Here is a 17956-nt window from a genome sequence, read left to right on the forward strand (position 1 = left end):
AATAAAATGATAGCAAGCCAAAACAGTCAAATGAGAACAATAAGCAATCGTGATTGCTCAAAAAAAAAAGAACTTGCTTCGCCCATGTTGAGTATTTTGCCCGATATATTGCGCTCGCCCTGTCCCAACCTAAATTTTAAATCTTAATCATAAGTAAAAATAATTAATTATACTTGAAACCGAGTAAACACGGAAAATACACGTACTTTTGTTAATGCAGGAGAAATTATAACCGGGTTGAATGTTAGCATAAGAACTAACTAAAATCTTACTCCCTATTCTTCCGTGATAAACCTTTTACTGATTTTGCGGAATTCGGAAGAACGTAAACTCTGAACAGCTTTTTTTTGTTTTGCTACAATTGAAGCCCGTGTTTGCTGGAAATTTCTTTTTCAATGCGAAAATACGCAGAGCCATGAAGTTTTGTGCTGTAGTGCTGCGGCTGTGTTGACTTTCTTATTTATTGCTTCGCCTGCTACTTGTTCTAAAAAATCTCACAATTTTAGTTGTCGCCATCTATCCACGCAAAATTCTACCAAGGAGGAACATAAGTTTTAACGCTTAATCGTTACTTTCAAAAGATACTTTGCTAAAAATAGTTGAATTGATGCATTTTGTAAAAATATAAAAAGATCATATTTTAAATAGGTATAACATTTTTTTACTGCCAAGTCAATGTGATTAGCTTTAATTTAAAGTAAAAGAAAAACCAAATTAGTGATATGTGTTACTTATCCGTACGATGGTCGATGTTTGCGTTTTAACAGTTTCATTAGACTCTAGAAAAAATATAGCTACATTTTATTTCAATTTTCTGTTAGAAGCAAAGCTTTAAAGGAGTTGAAAAATTACATGAATGTCATTTGGTTAGATTCTACTTTCTGCTCAAATCATTTGCAGTTTTAACTTAAAGTTATTAGATTTTTCAGAACTTAGATCTTAGTTCGTTTTTATCCTTTTCAGATCCTATATTTACTTGCTTGAGGCTAAAGATAATTCAGCCAAAAGAAATCGTTTGTTTGTAAAGCTTTGAGGCATATCCTTTTTGTTGTTGAACAATTTTGATCCTCCTGTCCTGATATATCCACAAGCTAAATAAAAAATTTTTGGAGGTTTTTATTTCCCAGCAGTTTTCTTGTTACCTTTTAGACTTGACTACGTAAGAATGAATAAAGAAATATCATAAATAAGTGATGGGACAGACAAGTATAGATAAATGAAATAAATAAATTATAGGTTGACTAATAAATAAATAAATAAAACTAGTTGAGTTAGAGAAGTTTAACAGCAAATATTTCACGCTAAAAGTTTTAGATATGAATTACAAAATGTCAAATAAGTATGTTAAAACGAAGAGAAGACAACAGCAAAAAATATAGAGCTGAAAAATTTTCTCCGTCTATTTGATGAACATAAATGAAGTTTCGAAGCAGAAATCTGGTCGAAAAACTTTCGAACAATATTCTTTTCGTCTAAAATGTGTAAAAAAAACTTTTTTCCAAACGTACCTATGACTTCAATGAATAAAATTTAGTTAAATAATCTCTATTTATTAAAAAAAAGTAACGTCGAAGAAATTGTGAAAGGGTGGCGGGCCTGCGTCCAGGACCACCTACAGCCCTCGAAATTAGCTACAAAATTACTTCAAGCGCCTGAGGTTTTTTTTATCGTAAATTTCGAAAGTTTTCTCATAATTAGCTTTTAAGCTTAAATTTCGCTTCAAATTGGATTTTCAAGGGATGAAAGGTTTCCCCACATCTCTTAACATTCTACGTCGTTCGAAAGAGATTTGTTTTCTGCATCAAATAAAGCTTGTGTAAATTAAAATATTTCCTCTTGTGTTGCTAAAATGTTAAATTTTTAGTGTCGCCATCTATTATCATTTAATATAACTATATTTCAGAAGGGCAACTGACTACAGTCGGACCCCGATTTAACAAACCTCTATTCAAAGAATTTCGCGATTTAACGAATTTTTCCTTTTCCCCGACTAAAATGAAATCGAAACCCCCTATTTACCGAATTTTAAACCCCGATTTAACGAGTTATTTTAACAGCTGGATTTTTTTTTTTTTTTGTTAATTTGAGTTAGGAAATATTGGATTGTTTTCTAAATATTATATCCGTATTGTCCGAAATAGAAGAAGACTTTTCCTGCAATAAGTCAGCAATTTTTGACGGGCGAGGGGGTAACCAGATTGATTTTGATGCAGAAAGCGATAGTGAAATTCTCATTAAAACTGTTACTTTTTCAAATACTTTACATGATTTGGAAACTAAAAACATATCTCATGCAGCAGGCTGCAAAAGATACAGTATTTTCTTCTCGTTATAAAGTTAAAGAACTATTTCGAGTCAAGTATCAAGGGAATTTTCAGGCACCTATTATTTAGTAGTTTAAAATTTCAAATTAATTAGTGTGTAACAAGTCGTGAAATGCTGAATAAAAAGTTTCTAATTTAGTTTCACTTTCTAAGCATGGATATTTTGGCGCTGTAGCTTACTAGAGGTTGTAGATAAGGTACGTGCAGTTTTTTAAATTTTTTTCACGCTTCTGATATTACGACTAACCCCGATTTAACGTATAAAAGTTTCGGTACCGATGAATTCGTTAAATCGGGGTCTAAATGTAGTTACAGCTCTTGAATCACGTTTATGTTTTTCCCCAAATATGCAATTGATTTCTTTTCATCTTGAAATCTTTTGAGTTTCAAAAATATTTTTTGAAAAGTGTAGTTTCAACAGCTTGTCTTGCAAATCGAATCCTTTCAAAATAATAATAATAATAATAATAATAAATAAAAATAAATAAGTGAATAAAAATACAGCTCGGTTTTTCGAAACTTCCTCTTTTACTCACAAATCGGCAAACAATAAAAAAAAACATCTTTCAAAGAAAACTCAATGAAAAATAAATGCTAAATATGCTGAAAATTACAGCAAAGTTTGATGTTTCAAATTATTATTTTTTCACTTAAACCTAGACTTGTGCCAGATTTCTGAAATGTTCAACCGCCCCGAAACCCGTCAAGATTATTCAAAAGTGTACCCAGCCCTGTCTGGTTTATAGAGTGTTTTAAAGCGTAATTTACTCTCAATGCTGTAAATAAATGGTTACTACTTATGAACCTAAACCAGGGGCACAAAGCACACAGCAAATGACACAAGCAAATAAATGTAAACATTTTATTTTCTAAATGTTAATATTTATATGTTACTTTGGTAAGAAGAAACACTTTGAATGAAGAATAAAAATGTGAACAATATTTAAATAAACTTTTCATTGGCTAGAACTTTTTTTAAAAAGTCTTTGTTCTCCAGGTTTCAATCTTGTAGAACTCCTCAAAAGCGAATTCGATATTAATTTTTCAAGTAAATGCTACAAATGACAAAGCAATTTTCCTAAATCATCCTTCGTAGTTAACTATTTAAAGACTTTTTTGATCATCTGCAATCAAATTTATCTTCAACCGGGACTGGTGCCGGTCAAACCGGGAAGATAATAGATTGAAACAGAGACTCGATAGAAAGCTGAAAAAAAGTCCTCTTCAGTAAGAATTACTTCAGCTACAAATGGAAAAATTTAGCAACGATAATAATAATAGTAATACGTAATAATATTTCCTATTATTAATTACTATTGTAGTCTGATAGCCTATAACCATAGGCTGACTAGCTCCCACCACTTAGAAAGGACAATATTTAGAGCCAGTTAACAACGTAATAATAAAAAAATAAATAGTCATCCAAAGAACTCATAAAACGCAACACAAATAATGAATCAGATAAATAAATACCTTTGTGCTGAACATTAAACTAAGAAAAACAACGTTAAAAAAAAAGCACAAATTTACCCAATTACAGCAGACACGTGTTTCGGCGCTACAGGGAACGCCTTTTTCAATGCAAAAAGAAATGAGCTTATGGATGTGCTTTTTTTTAACGTTGTTTGTCTTACTTTAATGAATCAAAGTATGTCAAAATTCATAACATAATCAAGGTACACTTTACAAATATGATATTTTATCCTAAATCATTTGCAGTAGAGCTGAGTATAAATTTTTTAAACTTTTTCTTAAACAAACTAGAAAATCGCCTGTCAAGATATGACGGATGAAAATTGTTTCCAGATTTGAACAAAGCAATTGTTTGTTTGGTGATATTTTTATAGTTGAAATTTTAGTCCTAACTCCAGTGGATTTAACCCAGTAGATAGCGTTCATTGTTGTCCACTTTTTCGTCTCTTCATTCCCTTGAAATGACTGTTTTACCACTAAAACAGCTAAGTTACTGGATCCAGTTCAGCCTTGTCACAATAAAGTTTTTCCCTGCATTTCAAACATTACAGAAAGATATTATCAAATTATCATGCCGTGGCTCGAGTTTCATTGTTGATCACGTAAGGAGCGTTACTCGATCATTAGCTATTATATATATTAAGATTTCAACTATTTATGCTTTTTAAGCAGTTATGTAGAGAGTTTCAGAATCTTGGTACATAAGAGTTAATGCCATTAAATATCAGATTTGTTTTTGTACTAATAGGTAAAATATTTTCTCTTTTAGTGGGGTAAATATGACCCATTTCACGGGATTGTTACTATTTCCAAATTCTGAATCATGCATAAAAACACCAGCATAACCAATTTATAAATTTTATCAACGATCTTTAAAAAGCTTTTATTATTGCTACGAAGAATATTAGGTGAGGGTGGTTTGCAGTGAGAACTGGGGTACAGTAAGACAAAGTCAGGTTGTTGAATTTTTTTAATTATAACCGGTAAAAGATGCTAGGTACCCATAAATTTGCAGCAATTTGCCGGGTGGATTCTGGAATATGAAGTTGTTGCTTATGTTAGCAATTAAATGATCGTTATTTTTCTGATTTCAGGCAAGCAATGTTTTTTTTTTTTTTGAGCAATCACGATAGCTTATTGCTTCCATTTGACTGTTTTGATTTGCTATCATTTTATTTTCCCTCCGCCTCCCTCTGCAGCACCACCGTCAACCGGCCGCCTCACGATGCTGCTCCTCTTGCGAAAACCGTCTCCAGGTTGCATCAATATCCTACACTTACACGCATACATACATGCACGTACACACACACACCTACACACACATACACACACATACAGACACCTACACGTACACGCACACTCATGCCTGCACACAGACACAAACATACATGCCTACACACATACACATACCCCCCCTACACACGCCTACATACACACACACACACTCGTGATTGCGAAAAGCATAATTTGAATTCAAGAGGTCAAAATTCAATATATATTTTTTCAAAATTATTATTCTCGCATGCATCGATTTATAACATTTTCTTTTACAGCTATTAAATTAAAAATTAACCATTTGGTGACTTTCGTTATTCTACCTATGTAGCTAATTATCATTCAAAACATTAAGGATAGGTTTTAAACGAACTGCTTAAAATGTTGAATTAGAAGAAAAAAGCGGAATGGGGTTAAGATAAAAAAAAAATCATATAAATTTGTAGCAATTATATCAATTAAAGTAGAAGTGCTGTGAGTTTTCCGAGTAGATTTGTTAAAATAGTTAATGCAACAATGGGATCTGAATAAGTCTTGTATCATATTAACATGGTTATTTTTATCTAGAAATTAATATTAAAATCTTCAAAAATGCGCATTTGTTTCTTAACTTCCTTAGAATATTCACTTAGAGAATCAACAACAGAAAAAAGGCAGTGAAGTTTTTGTTAAATTATGTGTAAAAATATATGTTTACAATACACTGTACTTAAAAATGAATCGTTTTTCAACATTGTTGCGGTTTTTCCCGTTGTGTGGCGCTTCAGTACCATCAGCCTAAATATCATTACAAATGACGCCATGATGTTTATTGAGAATCTCCAGTACTGATATTTGCCGCAATATTTGCTTCAAATTAAGTTTTCATGATTTAAGTTTGATGATTTATGATGAGAAAAATGAAAATTTTACGCGCCAAACTGAAAACTTTTCTCTTCATTATTCTTTCTTCTCTGCCAGAATTATGTGCATCAAAAGGTAACATATATTTTTTTAAATAAATTTTCACATTTACTTGATCACATCTTCTACGTTCAGCTAGTACTTGTCTATGTTTCTTACCATTATAAGTCTTTTAAATCGGCCAGAAAATGCTTTTTAAGAAATAATTGCTGAATTGTTAATGAATGATTTTACATTATATTTATGTCAGTTATATGTAGTATGCGTAGAATGTTCCTTTTGATTTAGAGATTGTGCATCAAATTCAGAATACTGTTGTTATTGACTTTATTTTTAATACCCCTAAAAAATTCATTTCGAAAATCATTACAATTATTATTATTGTTTTTATGGAGATTTATTTCTTCCAATTTTACGTAACTGTTTATAAATTTTTGTATTAATTACCTACGAGTTTACGCGTATATTCTATGAATATACATATATAGTGTAGTAAACATATTTACGTGCACAAATTGCTTAACATTTTTATGTTATAATCGAAACACAACTTTTTGCCTTTTATATTCCATCCCCTTCTAATAAAAGATTTCTTTTCATTTAATATAAAGGGAATTAAGGAGGAATAGGAACACCAAGGAAATTGCAAAAGTTTTCCAAACATAAATTATTCAATTTCTGTCATATTTCTATGGTAACACAGTAAGATTATTTTGTAATTTATTATTTCGTTTACAATGCATTATGACTTGTAGAAAAACGAAATTCATTATTTTGACGTTATCTTAGCAAACATTTCATCAGGACGAAATATCGAGACACAGTTCTCAATGAGTTTCATGATGAAAACAAAATAAAGATATGAAAACTATGTACTTTAATTTCCCATGCCAAAGAATTTTTAGATACATAAAAAATAGTAGGGTGCAATTTATAATGCGGTATAAGTAATTTAGTAGATTTATACCGCACATTTTAGTAACTAATAATTAAGTAATAGATTTAAGTAACTAAATAGTTGGTAATATTTTGCGAAATAACTTTTAGAACCAGTTTAGTTTTTTCTCATAAGATGCGTAACTACATGCAGGGTTTCATAAAGATTTGTCCAAAATTAAAAAAAGAAGAAAGAAAAAAGAAGAGATAGAAAATAAAAGAAAGAAGAGGTAATTTACGTGAATGTAAAAACAATTTTTTCCTATTTTTATTTTTGCTTATGGTACATATGTATACATTCTTTGTAACTTGTTTTTTGCTTGTACTTCTTGGAAATGATGCACAGAAATGCAACATAAACAATAAACAATTTTTTTTCAAATTTTATTATTTTTGTAAAAACGTAACAGTGAGATGTACTTTAATTGAGATGTAAAAATAATAACGAATTATTATCATCGGGTGTATTTATAAACTTTTCTTTCTAGTGATCTTCAAAAAGACGATAATTTGTTCCATACTTTTTTAATGCAGCTGAAAAATGATGTTGCTTTTAAAATTTTTTATTACTTCATATTTTTATTACCTCATATTTTCGTGATTCATATTTTAGGTGGATTGGAAATTCAGCCCTTCTTTTTCCCCCAGACAATCTCTGAAGGGGAGAGAGTCATTGTTGCTTGCACTACAAAGTCAGGGTCGAAATCTGGAGATCCCTTGTCCTTCAAGTGGTTGAAAGATGGAAATCCTTTGCAATCTAAAATTCAAGTAAAAACTTTTGCAGATTTTTCAAACATGGTTATTGACTCAGTTACCGAAGAAGACAGCGGTAATTATACTTGCGCAGTAAGCAGTAGCGGATTCCACGACACTTTTAGTGCACCTTTAGTTGTTATGGGTAAGTTGTGCATGCGTCTTTTTCATTCCAAAAAATAGTCGGTCACCCTATTTAAAAAAAAAAAATCAAAACGTTCCTGGAAAATCACGTGTGCCTTATTTTTTCCTGTAATATATCTGGCAAAAAAGTTTTGCTCGGGTGTTTTGCCCTAAATATCTTTCAGTAAAATTCAAAACCCTTCCCAATTAAAACGAGTCCGTGTCTTAAGTAAGCCAGAAACCTTTCAAGGAAACTTGATGCAGAAAAGCAATATATATATATATATATATATATATATATATATATATATATATATATATATATATATATATATATATATATATATATATATATATATATATATATATATATATATATATATATATATATATATATATATATATATATATATATATATATATATATATATATATATATATATAAATGTTTTTTACAGCACAAAACTTAGCAGAATACTGCATACACGTGTTTCGGCGTCATAAGGAACTCCTTTTTCCAATGCAAAAAAAGTGAGCAATCTGCAAGTTTTGTGCAATAAAACGTTGTTATTTTCAAACTTATGTATGTTAATGTATACTTTTATTTTTTGCTTTTGCAGAGCAATGCAGTAAAGCTCATCTTCTCCCTATAGTTTTGAAACTATTCATATTTCAAAGCTGTTGAAACCTTTTTTACACATTTAGAGTTCTCTTAATTTAATTTTTGAATACTGAGCACTTTGTTTCAAAGTATTATTACCTTTTTAAATTGTTTTTTATTTGGGCCGATGTTACCCTTATGTTTGGGTTTCTTTGGCGTTTGGACCAAAGTGGTTTTCCCTATTTAAGGGGGTCCAGGACACAAAAATCGTCAAAATTTACAATTTTTTTTATCATGTGAAAAATTACTCCGTGTTTTTTTTGCTTAAGAGGGCGTTTGAATCTCGTTTCTATCTTAAATAGAACGAAAGATATAATTATTTTTGTTTCATGCACCTAACTAATGTGTACTTAACTTTAAAACTTTAAACACGTTTTTCTCCATGATGCAATTTTTCTCGATTTCTTGCATTCAAACTCTTATAAGTCAGGAACGGATAAAGGTAAAGTAATGAAACTTGGAGCATATCTTTTTCAAACAGTTTACTTTAAATTTTATACGGCGAATTTAAAAAATACGTTTACTGCAAAAAATATGATTTTAAAAAAAAGTATCTTCGAATTTTTTCAAAATTTTTCTTCAAGTATTTTTATTTTTTATTGAATCAATATTTTTAAAATCGCCGAATAAAAATTAAAGCTTAGATATTTGTGCGTAATTCATTAAAAAAAATTAAAATTGATCAAGAATATTTTGAGTTATAGCAATTTAAAGCAACTCCATTTAAAAAAAAAACTAATTAAATTTAAATAAATTTTTTTTTTCATATTTATGTTATGATTTTGCTTATTAAATAAATGGTGAATCAGTGCAAAAAATTTCAAAACTCTAAAGTATATAAAAAAAATTTCAAAATGTGTCCCGGACCCCCTTAAAATCATTGTGCAATTAACAAGAGCTAAAGAAAGACTTGTGTTCATAGGAAAAACTGTTACCATGAAAGAAAGAAAAATACAGTTTACAAGTAGTTTGGGTCACACATATTTGTTTTAAGGAAAATTATTATCTTTTTCAATTGTGTGTACATGCCTAATTATTGTTTCAGAAATTATCGATGGAGAACTGTCATCTTTTCATCAATTTTGGAGGTTGGATAATTTTATTAAGATAACATCGTTCGTAAAACAAAGGATCCTTAGTTTTCGGCCACTTCCAAAACTTTTGTTGCGTTCCATGCTCTCAACATTAGCTCCGTCTTCTCTCGCTTGAACAACTATCCCTAGAAACCTGAACTCATTATATTCTGCAATTACAAAATTCCGTAAATTTCATAACAAGTTTAACAAAATTTGTAGGAAAATGCAATTGGATCAACGTTTTCTAAACCTCCTGCAACTTTTAGGTGCTCTTCATCTTCCATCTAAAAGTCATGTAACTGAGCCCTATTGATTTGAGTCTGTAATCGCTCCTTTAATCCGTTGCTGAGAATTCCCGGTTTTTTCTTGTGTTTTTTCCTGTTCAGAGCTTTACTTTTAGTTTTTCTTTTCTTTTCCAAATCTCTCGGATTTTTTCAAGCTTTTATGCTGGCTTAAAGTAGGTCGTAATTTTTAGGTGAGAAGATATGGTGTAATAGTGAAACTTTTAAATAAAAACCTGAACAGAAAGGAACAGAAAGAAGCGCAACTATGCTACTACATAAAGTATTGAATAGTGTTCATTAATAGGTACTTAACAAACTCTTTGCTAATCTAGAACTGTTTCTACTAAAGTCTGATAAGTCATGAAGACAGACGTGGAACACAAAAACAGTAATGCTGCTCTTTGTAATAGTTATAAAACTTCTTAGTATACAGTACTTAGTCCTTGAGGCTGCTCTCTAACGGATTCTGTCAAAATATGTATAAAAATTGCTTCCTGAAGGTTTACGGAGAACTTGTATCTTTTTCGGAATTTGGGCCAAAGAAAGACCATAGTGCTTTTTTTAAGGTCGGAGTAGCCCGCGTTTACGTTACTGTTCATTTCAGTTAGATGCTGCAGTCTGCAGTAATAAAATAAGTTAAATAAATTATTTTTGACTTAGGTGGGGGTGAAAAATATAATTTTTCAGCATGGTCACACATTCAGCCAATGTTATCAAGCCCGTTTTGAGCTTAAGATGAAAAACTCACATCTGTTCAAATTCGCTCAAAACAATGTAAATAAATAAAACGTGTACTCAGTTTTTCAGCTGATCTTCATTGATAGTACGCTGTTGCGGATGATGATTCCAAATGTTGAATAACGTAAATAAGAAAATTACACATAGCAAACTGCCTATGTTTTACCCCAAAAATTACTCGTGGAGGGCAATGCTTTACCTTTTTCGGAAATTTTGTAAATCGCCGCAAGGTAGCGTATTCGAGCTCTGGACTTGCGAATTCGTTAGATGAAGCATTTTCGTAGTTTCAGGTGTATTTTTGAAGATATTTTTTTAAGTCTATATTGCTAAATGACATAGTCATAATTAACATAATGCCATTTTATTAGCAATAATAAGAAAATTGGATAGCAGGATTTGAATAAAATTTTTGAATATTATTTTTTAAAAAAGCACGGAAATGGAGAAAAATAAAACATCAGTCACAGAAATAAATGAAATATTGATTGATGCTGAAAAGAGAAAATTATGAATTAAAAAAACAAACAAAACAGTGATAGAAAAATTGTAGCATTAAAATTATCATTATAACTATTCGGCTGCGATTAATCAGTAATTTGCCGATTATCTTCTGTCGATTAATCGGTAATCGGAAATCGACCACTTTGCTTATCGGTGAACTCCGAAAAAGAAATCGTAGCAATCCTCAGCGTAAGATACCTGACTGAAATATTTCTGTTGCAGTTCCTCCTCAGTGGCTGTCCATTCCAATGGATTCTAACAGTTTTGCAGGAGAATTTTTGGTGATTAATTGCAGAGCATCCGGGAAACCACAACCTACAGTTACTTGGACAAAATCTGAAGGTAACTGCTGTTACAGAAACCTCATTACAAAAGTATGTTTTTTAAAAAGCTTTGCGAGTTTTATTCTTCTGATTCAGGTTTTATTTCCACATTTGATTCAGTGATAAACCAAAAAGGAATGTTTATTTAGTTTCTGCGTGATCTCTCCCCCCCCCCCCCCGCAACTTTTTCCAATTGCTCAGAACGTTATTCGTCTTTTGAATGACGCGAAGCTGATGGCTTTTTGAAAAGAAAACCTATAATATCAAAAGCCATCGTTTTGCCTATCACACATCAATAATAACTCGCTCAACTACGAGAGATGTCGTCACAAGTCTTCTCCACTTCCACAAATCGGAAATGAAGAGTTGAGGGGAAGGAAATTATTTCTGTGAACGGGTTCACTATAATTTTATCTCCCATTTAGCATAATTTATTGTACTTGTTTTTATTACTATGATGGAGAAATTGTTAATTTTTTCGTCCAATCAGAATGAAATATTAGTTGAGACCTGCCACTCAGTCTCTTTGAAACTGACTGGAAAAATGCGAGTTTTATGTAATGTTTAAGTGAACAGGCAAAAAATGAGTATTCATCACATGAATAGTAATTCACCAGCTGCAAGTAATTCACTAAGGTCTTCTATACATTAGGCAACTTTCGAAAAAGTTGCCTGTCAACGAGTTGACTGGCGTCTTCGCATGAGGCAACATAGTTGAAATCAACTTTTCTTCTTATAAGGACTAACTTCTCTTGGAGCAGTTGCTCCACAACGATGTTAAAACAGAACTGAGTAGAATCTCCGCTAGTTTATTCGTGTGTAGAGCGAACGTTTGGCAATGTTCTAAATAGTGTAATAAGCTAAAAAGTTGATTACACTCATGGCAATGAGAATGGCAACACTAAAAAAATTCCGAAACGATACTGGGTATTTCCGTGCGACGTTTCGGGATTTTAATGGTTTTTATCCACTTCCTGGAAAAATCAAGTTTCAGTGTCAAAAAGTTTCCTGAATTGTTTCAAGTCGCACGAATGCAGACTTCTCACTGTTGTAAAAAATAATTTTAGCTCCTAGTTTAATGATTAACTGAGCGTATTTATAAGATACGTATATTATTCAGTTCGTTTGCGGCCCTTTCAGACTGATAAGGCGTCCAAAGGCCGCAAATTAGTCTACGGACTACGTAGCTTGGCCGCAAGAATTGCAGTGAGAGTAAAATTCTTGATACTTGCTAGCAATTCTGTCCTAGCTTTGGCCATAATTTGTAATAATGCTCTTGGAACTTCCTTGATAAATCAGGAAGATGTCAAGCTATAATATTACACCTTCCAAAGATTACTCTAATTTACCAGACATTTGACTGGCTTTTAACGGGAATATTTCTGAACTTTTCAGAAGACTTCCAGGATAATATCAGGAAGGTTACTGAATTTTAGCGGAAAACGTTCCAGGATTTTGCAAGATATGTTACTGGCAGAAATTGGGCACATCAGCTGCCCATTATTTTCCAGAAACGTTTCTGAATCGTTTTTACAGTGAAATGTGCCTGGTGTGCCGGATGCATTAAGTACAGTTGACTGACGTGTGTAGGATGACAAGCGATTTCTTCAATTTTCTACCTGGTTGCATTTTCTAATAACTGACTAATAGAAAGTTGATTCAACTAGTTTGCCTCGTGTGAAGGAGGCCTGATTTTTTGTTGTGACATTCAAAATGAATATAACTCTTAAATTTTATATTTAGGTTCAGGACGGGAGGGATTTCTGCCACTGTCTCCAAATGACCACCTTTTACTTCCTGCAAATGGTAGCCTCATCATAACCCAAGTAAAGAAGCACGACGAAGGTCTGTACCAGTGCGTAGCAACCAATTCCGTTGGCCAGAGTCTCAAGAAAATCGTTTCTGTATACGTATCTGGTAAGATATTTTATTACTTTAAAAGAACTGGTAGGTCTACGTTGCCATAGTTTTGTGTAAATTTGTATTTTCATATTTCACATAAAATAAACTGCGAATATTGTTTCTATTCGCTATTTATTTATAACCCATACATTTATTTATACATATTATTCGTAACTTTATCTATATATTTTATAATATTATTTTAACGTCTTTTTTTTTTTTTTCTTTTTTTGTATCCTACCTCACAAGAGCGCGCCAAATGAGAGTTCTGACTTAACGTGCTTTAATAAAGTTTTTGTCAATTTCATACTTTATTTCCTGACGTCAATCTGAATCCGTTAGAATACTTTATGTTAACCGAATTACTAAAGCGCTTTTATTTATCAATGTTGAGATCTCAGCACTATATTCAGATCCTAAGTGTGAAAACAAAATTCTGTTGATGTTCTTAAATGCTGATTAAGTTTCAAGTGTAGAACCCAGTACGTGATTCTGCATTGATAATATTTCAGATGGATTTCCTAAAAATGTATAAATATGATCTAACAGCTTTAAGACATTTTTGTAGCAACCAATAGATATTCCAGAATGACATTTTTTTTTTTTTTTTTGAAAATAACCGAATTTTTTTTAAATGCTCTAAAATTCTGAGACTTAAGGCTAAAACAATGCTCCACTCGCAAAAAAAAAAAAAAAAAAAAAAAGAATTTGCATTTTCTTATCGTCACCTCAGAACAACAGTACGATATCTAACTATAGTTCTGAGGCTTTGAAGTTCTTGAACTACTGTTGCTCTGAGGCGCCAATACATTGATTGGGGGGAAAAGAAAACATTTGTGATGATAATATGCTACCTTAAATTAAGTAAAGATTTTATTTTGACAGATAATAGAACAATTTTAAATTTATACTATAAGCTCCTCGAGTTTCTGACATTATGCGTTTAGAATAGCTGTCGTAAAATATATTCTTCAGCTTTTTATTTGGACAATTTCTAAGCAAGTTTATTTATAAATAACTATCCACTCGTTTATATAGCTAAAATCAGAAAAAGAAATCAGTTTTAATCGATATTAATTCTATGTAATTGTTTAAAATTTTGAATAAATGTTCTTCTCGTCAATTTCGTTAATACTTTTCTAATTATAAATTAAATAAAAAAAATTTAGTGAATTTTGTAAAATTTACGATTGATACACAGGTTTTGCATTAAGACAATTAGTTATTTTAGTGTATTAATAAGAATTTTGTTTCAAAATTCAAATTAATTTAAAAAAAATTCGATAGTTTAGCGAAACATAGAGTGTTCTATTAATCATCTCAATTATCTGAGGAATTCCTGACCTATATTTAGATAATACCTTTTTACATGTGTTCTGCTGTTCTAAATAAATATTTGTGATTATCATGCTATGTCTAGAATGTGTGCGCGTGTATTTGTGGATGTTTTTGCTGATTATTTATTTGCGAGATTATTCCATAGACTATCTCCCTGAAAAGAAAAAATATCGAATTAACAACTCGCAGTTAATGATTGCAAGTAGCTTCTTTGCACGATATTCATATTGAGAAAGCCGTGGTAGCTATTTGACTGGATGCAACTATTAAGTGTCCAGATTCATAAGGAACTCGTTTCCATAAAGTAATTTTAACAAAGACCATAAAGCTTTTGATTATAATTAGCAATCTTACGAGATTCGCCGGTTATAACGAGGGGTTGATAATACAATTTCGGTAATACGCAAACTTTCCTTCCTAAATCATCTGCGTTTACCACATTCTAGGCCTTCACTTTTATGCAAAGCGTTCTGAAGAAAATATTTAGTAAATTTTAGTGTTTAATACCGTCATTTGGGACTCTTAAATAGTGATAAAAATTCCCTTGCTGAACGTAAATTTCGTAATTAGTTTTGCTGTTATTGTCGTGTCATAGTTAATAATTACTGTGAAGATATGAAATGCCATTTTCTGTAATTTTTTTTTGTGTTAAAATGAAAGTATTAAAAATATATTTTTATTTGAATTTTCTTATGCGTCTTTTTTTATATAAGTGATATGTTTTTGTGAGTTAACAAAACTTATAGTGAACAAACAGTTAAAACGATCAACTTAAGAGGCAATGATGACAGAGCTTTATATATTCTTCAAAAGGGTATTCAATTTTTTTTTTTTTTTTGGAGGGGGTTGGGGACTATTGGTTAAAAGTCTAGTTGTCTTTAACATCTTTAAAATAAATTACTACTAATGAAATTTTAAATTTTATTCAAAACAAAATATTATGTTAACAATACTTTCGTATTTTTACAAGTGAATAATGTATCCTTTAGGATTTTATGTAATTACAGTTCGCTAAATTTAATGAATATTTTTTTTGAAACTTCTAATTCTTTTCTGCCCTAATTAACATTATGAAAAACATGAAACATTTGTTGTTTAAAAAAGTTTATTACTTTATGTATCTTTGATAACTTATTTTTATGTATACCTTACAGAAAATAATGAAACAAAAAATGTATTTAACTGAAATTTTGTTTATTGAATGGTATTTTAATATTATTATATTAATAACGAAAATTTTGAGTAATAATTTTAAAAAGGATTATGTTAGTGTAACTTTCAGCTGAAGAAGCATAATGTGGTAAATCACTGTAGTAATAGCATTTTTACTTTTACATTAGGTTGTGGTTAATTTTTATTAGCTCATTGTCGTTTAATAATTTGAACTAAAATAAGAAATTTTCGATTAAGTACATTAGTATGTCTCGAATTTCCAATTTTTTAACAGATTTCCACTGTGTTATATTCTCAAGACGAAAGTAGTTTCCTTTTAAAGTTGTCATTAAACCGCTATGATTTTCTATGAGTTGCGATGCATTAAATACATGAATAACTACTTCCGACTACGGGCTCAGTGTCTTTCTTTGTCCTAAACTCTCTCCAGGCTTGTTGAAACCAATATTTTCGGCATCAAAAACATTGTCAAAAGCAGCGTGAAACTACGGACAAGTAAAGAAGATTTATGTATAATTTTTCGTATTAAACGTTTCAATAAGCACCATGACAAAATGTGCGTGCGACATATAATTACTTCGCACGCTATTATTATTCCAACACAATCTCTGAAAAAAATATATCAAAGATTTTCATTCGAAATTTAACGCAAAAGTTTTGCATATTTTTTTTCGCAATTCCCGTTAAATGTCGTTGTTGCATTAACGTAATACACAACTGAAAACTTTTCTCATCTTGGTATATAAATAACAAATACGATCTCAAAAGTCTTTTTTAAAGTGGAAACACAGTTCCCCTTTTGTCCCCTACGTGGCGCTAGTGTATCTCGAATCTTCTGTTGATGTAGTGTACAAACGCTACGAGTATTAAAGCGATGGGAAACGTATTCCATTTTAACTTGTGAAAAGAAATTACACCTTTATAAGTTTTAGGTGAAGATTCAGCTTAATTTCCTGTACATCAAGTTATGGAATCCAATTACCTTCTACATTTACTTCAAGCTTCCATCATAGCAGCTGTGGTGAATGCTATTATAGGTAAGTACTAAATTAAGTGTACATCTACTGCAAACATTTTTATGTATCAATTTAGTATTCGGGGATTTAAGTGTTCGTACATGCCTTCTGTTGCATAAATCCTGTTTTAAATGTGAAGCACATAGAGTTTTGGCTAATATTTACCCCGATAAGATATTAAAAGACATGTTTAAATTTACACATAAACGTATAAAGGCGTCTTAACAATACTTCTACGTAAATAAAAAAATATGAACAAAATAGTAAGTTTGTATTCTTTCTATACGTGCTTCAGAAATAACTGTTAGATTATTTTTGTTAAATCATGATATTTACATTAATCAGTTATGAAAGATTGATCTTCCAAATTGTTGGTAAATAACAGTTGATCAGAATGATGTTACTATAACTATTACTTGCATTCAACTAAGAAGTACAAAGAGGGAAACATAGTTTGAAGGAGGGAAAGGAAAAACTATATTTTGCAATTCTAATTACCCAAATCGATATTGAACATCGTTAACTGAGCAATTTTGTGTGTGCATTTTCACCGAACTTGGAGCAGAAACCGAGAAGTTAAGTAGTTTTGGAAACTCTTTCACGGGTGTTAATGTATTAATTTCCATCTGCTGCTTGTTATTTGACTGCTAAAAAAGCGAATAAACCAAAACTTTTAATTTTCGCATAGAGAAAGGTTTTGTAATGAATGTATATTTTTTTGAATATTTTAAGAAAAAAATTTGTATCTTATTAAATGAAAAATGCTCGCCAATTGATTCCGATCTAGAGATTATCATTTTTGAAATGAAAACTTCTTAAACTACATGAAGAAAATACATTTTTGCTCTGTTTAGTAGTAATTTTTCCGATTACATTACCAGCAGCGAAAAATATGGTGACAACAAAACCAATCTTATTCTATAAATTGAGTGTGTCTGAATTATTTATAGTTTTATAAAGCAACATATTAAAACAAAATAGCTTCTCAAAATTGACACTACTGGGAATCGTTTAGAAAAAGAACGATATAGTTTAATATAAAATTATTGAATAATAAGAAGAAAAATTGCCGAACCAAGAGCAAAAGTGATGGTTGCGATGAGAGTTTAATAATGGATGCGACGATACAAAGCATCAAGCCTATGTAACAGGAGCAA

At 30.8% G+C, this 17956-nt stretch overlaps 1 protein-coding gene across 1 annotated transcript in view; it reads left to right on the top strand.

Annotated features, from left to right (window-relative positions):
- The first annotated feature begins 3962 nt into the window (after positions 1-3962).
- The window catches only part of LOC129228626 (hemicentin-1-like), a 217860-nt gene continuing 203866 nt past the window's right edge, over positions 3963-17956 (top strand). The window contains exons 1-5 of the mRNA XM_054863307.1: positions 3963-3972; positions 7525-7809; positions 11270-11389; positions 13114-13287; positions 16749-16820. Coding sequence (XP_054719282.1) covers positions 3963-3972; positions 7525-7809; positions 11270-11389; positions 13114-13287; positions 16749-16820 — 661 coding nt within the window. The remainder of the gene's footprint in view (positions 3973-7524; positions 7810-11269; positions 11390-13113; positions 13288-16748; positions 16821-17956) is intronic.

Source organism: Uloborus diversus, chromosome 8 (genome assembly GCF_026930045.1).
Source record: "Uloborus diversus isolate 005 chromosome 8, Udiv.v.3.1, whole genome shotgun sequence".
In the NCBI taxonomy this organism is placed as follows: domain Eukaryota; kingdom Metazoa; phylum Arthropoda; class Arachnida; order Araneae; family Uloboridae; genus Uloborus; species Uloborus diversus.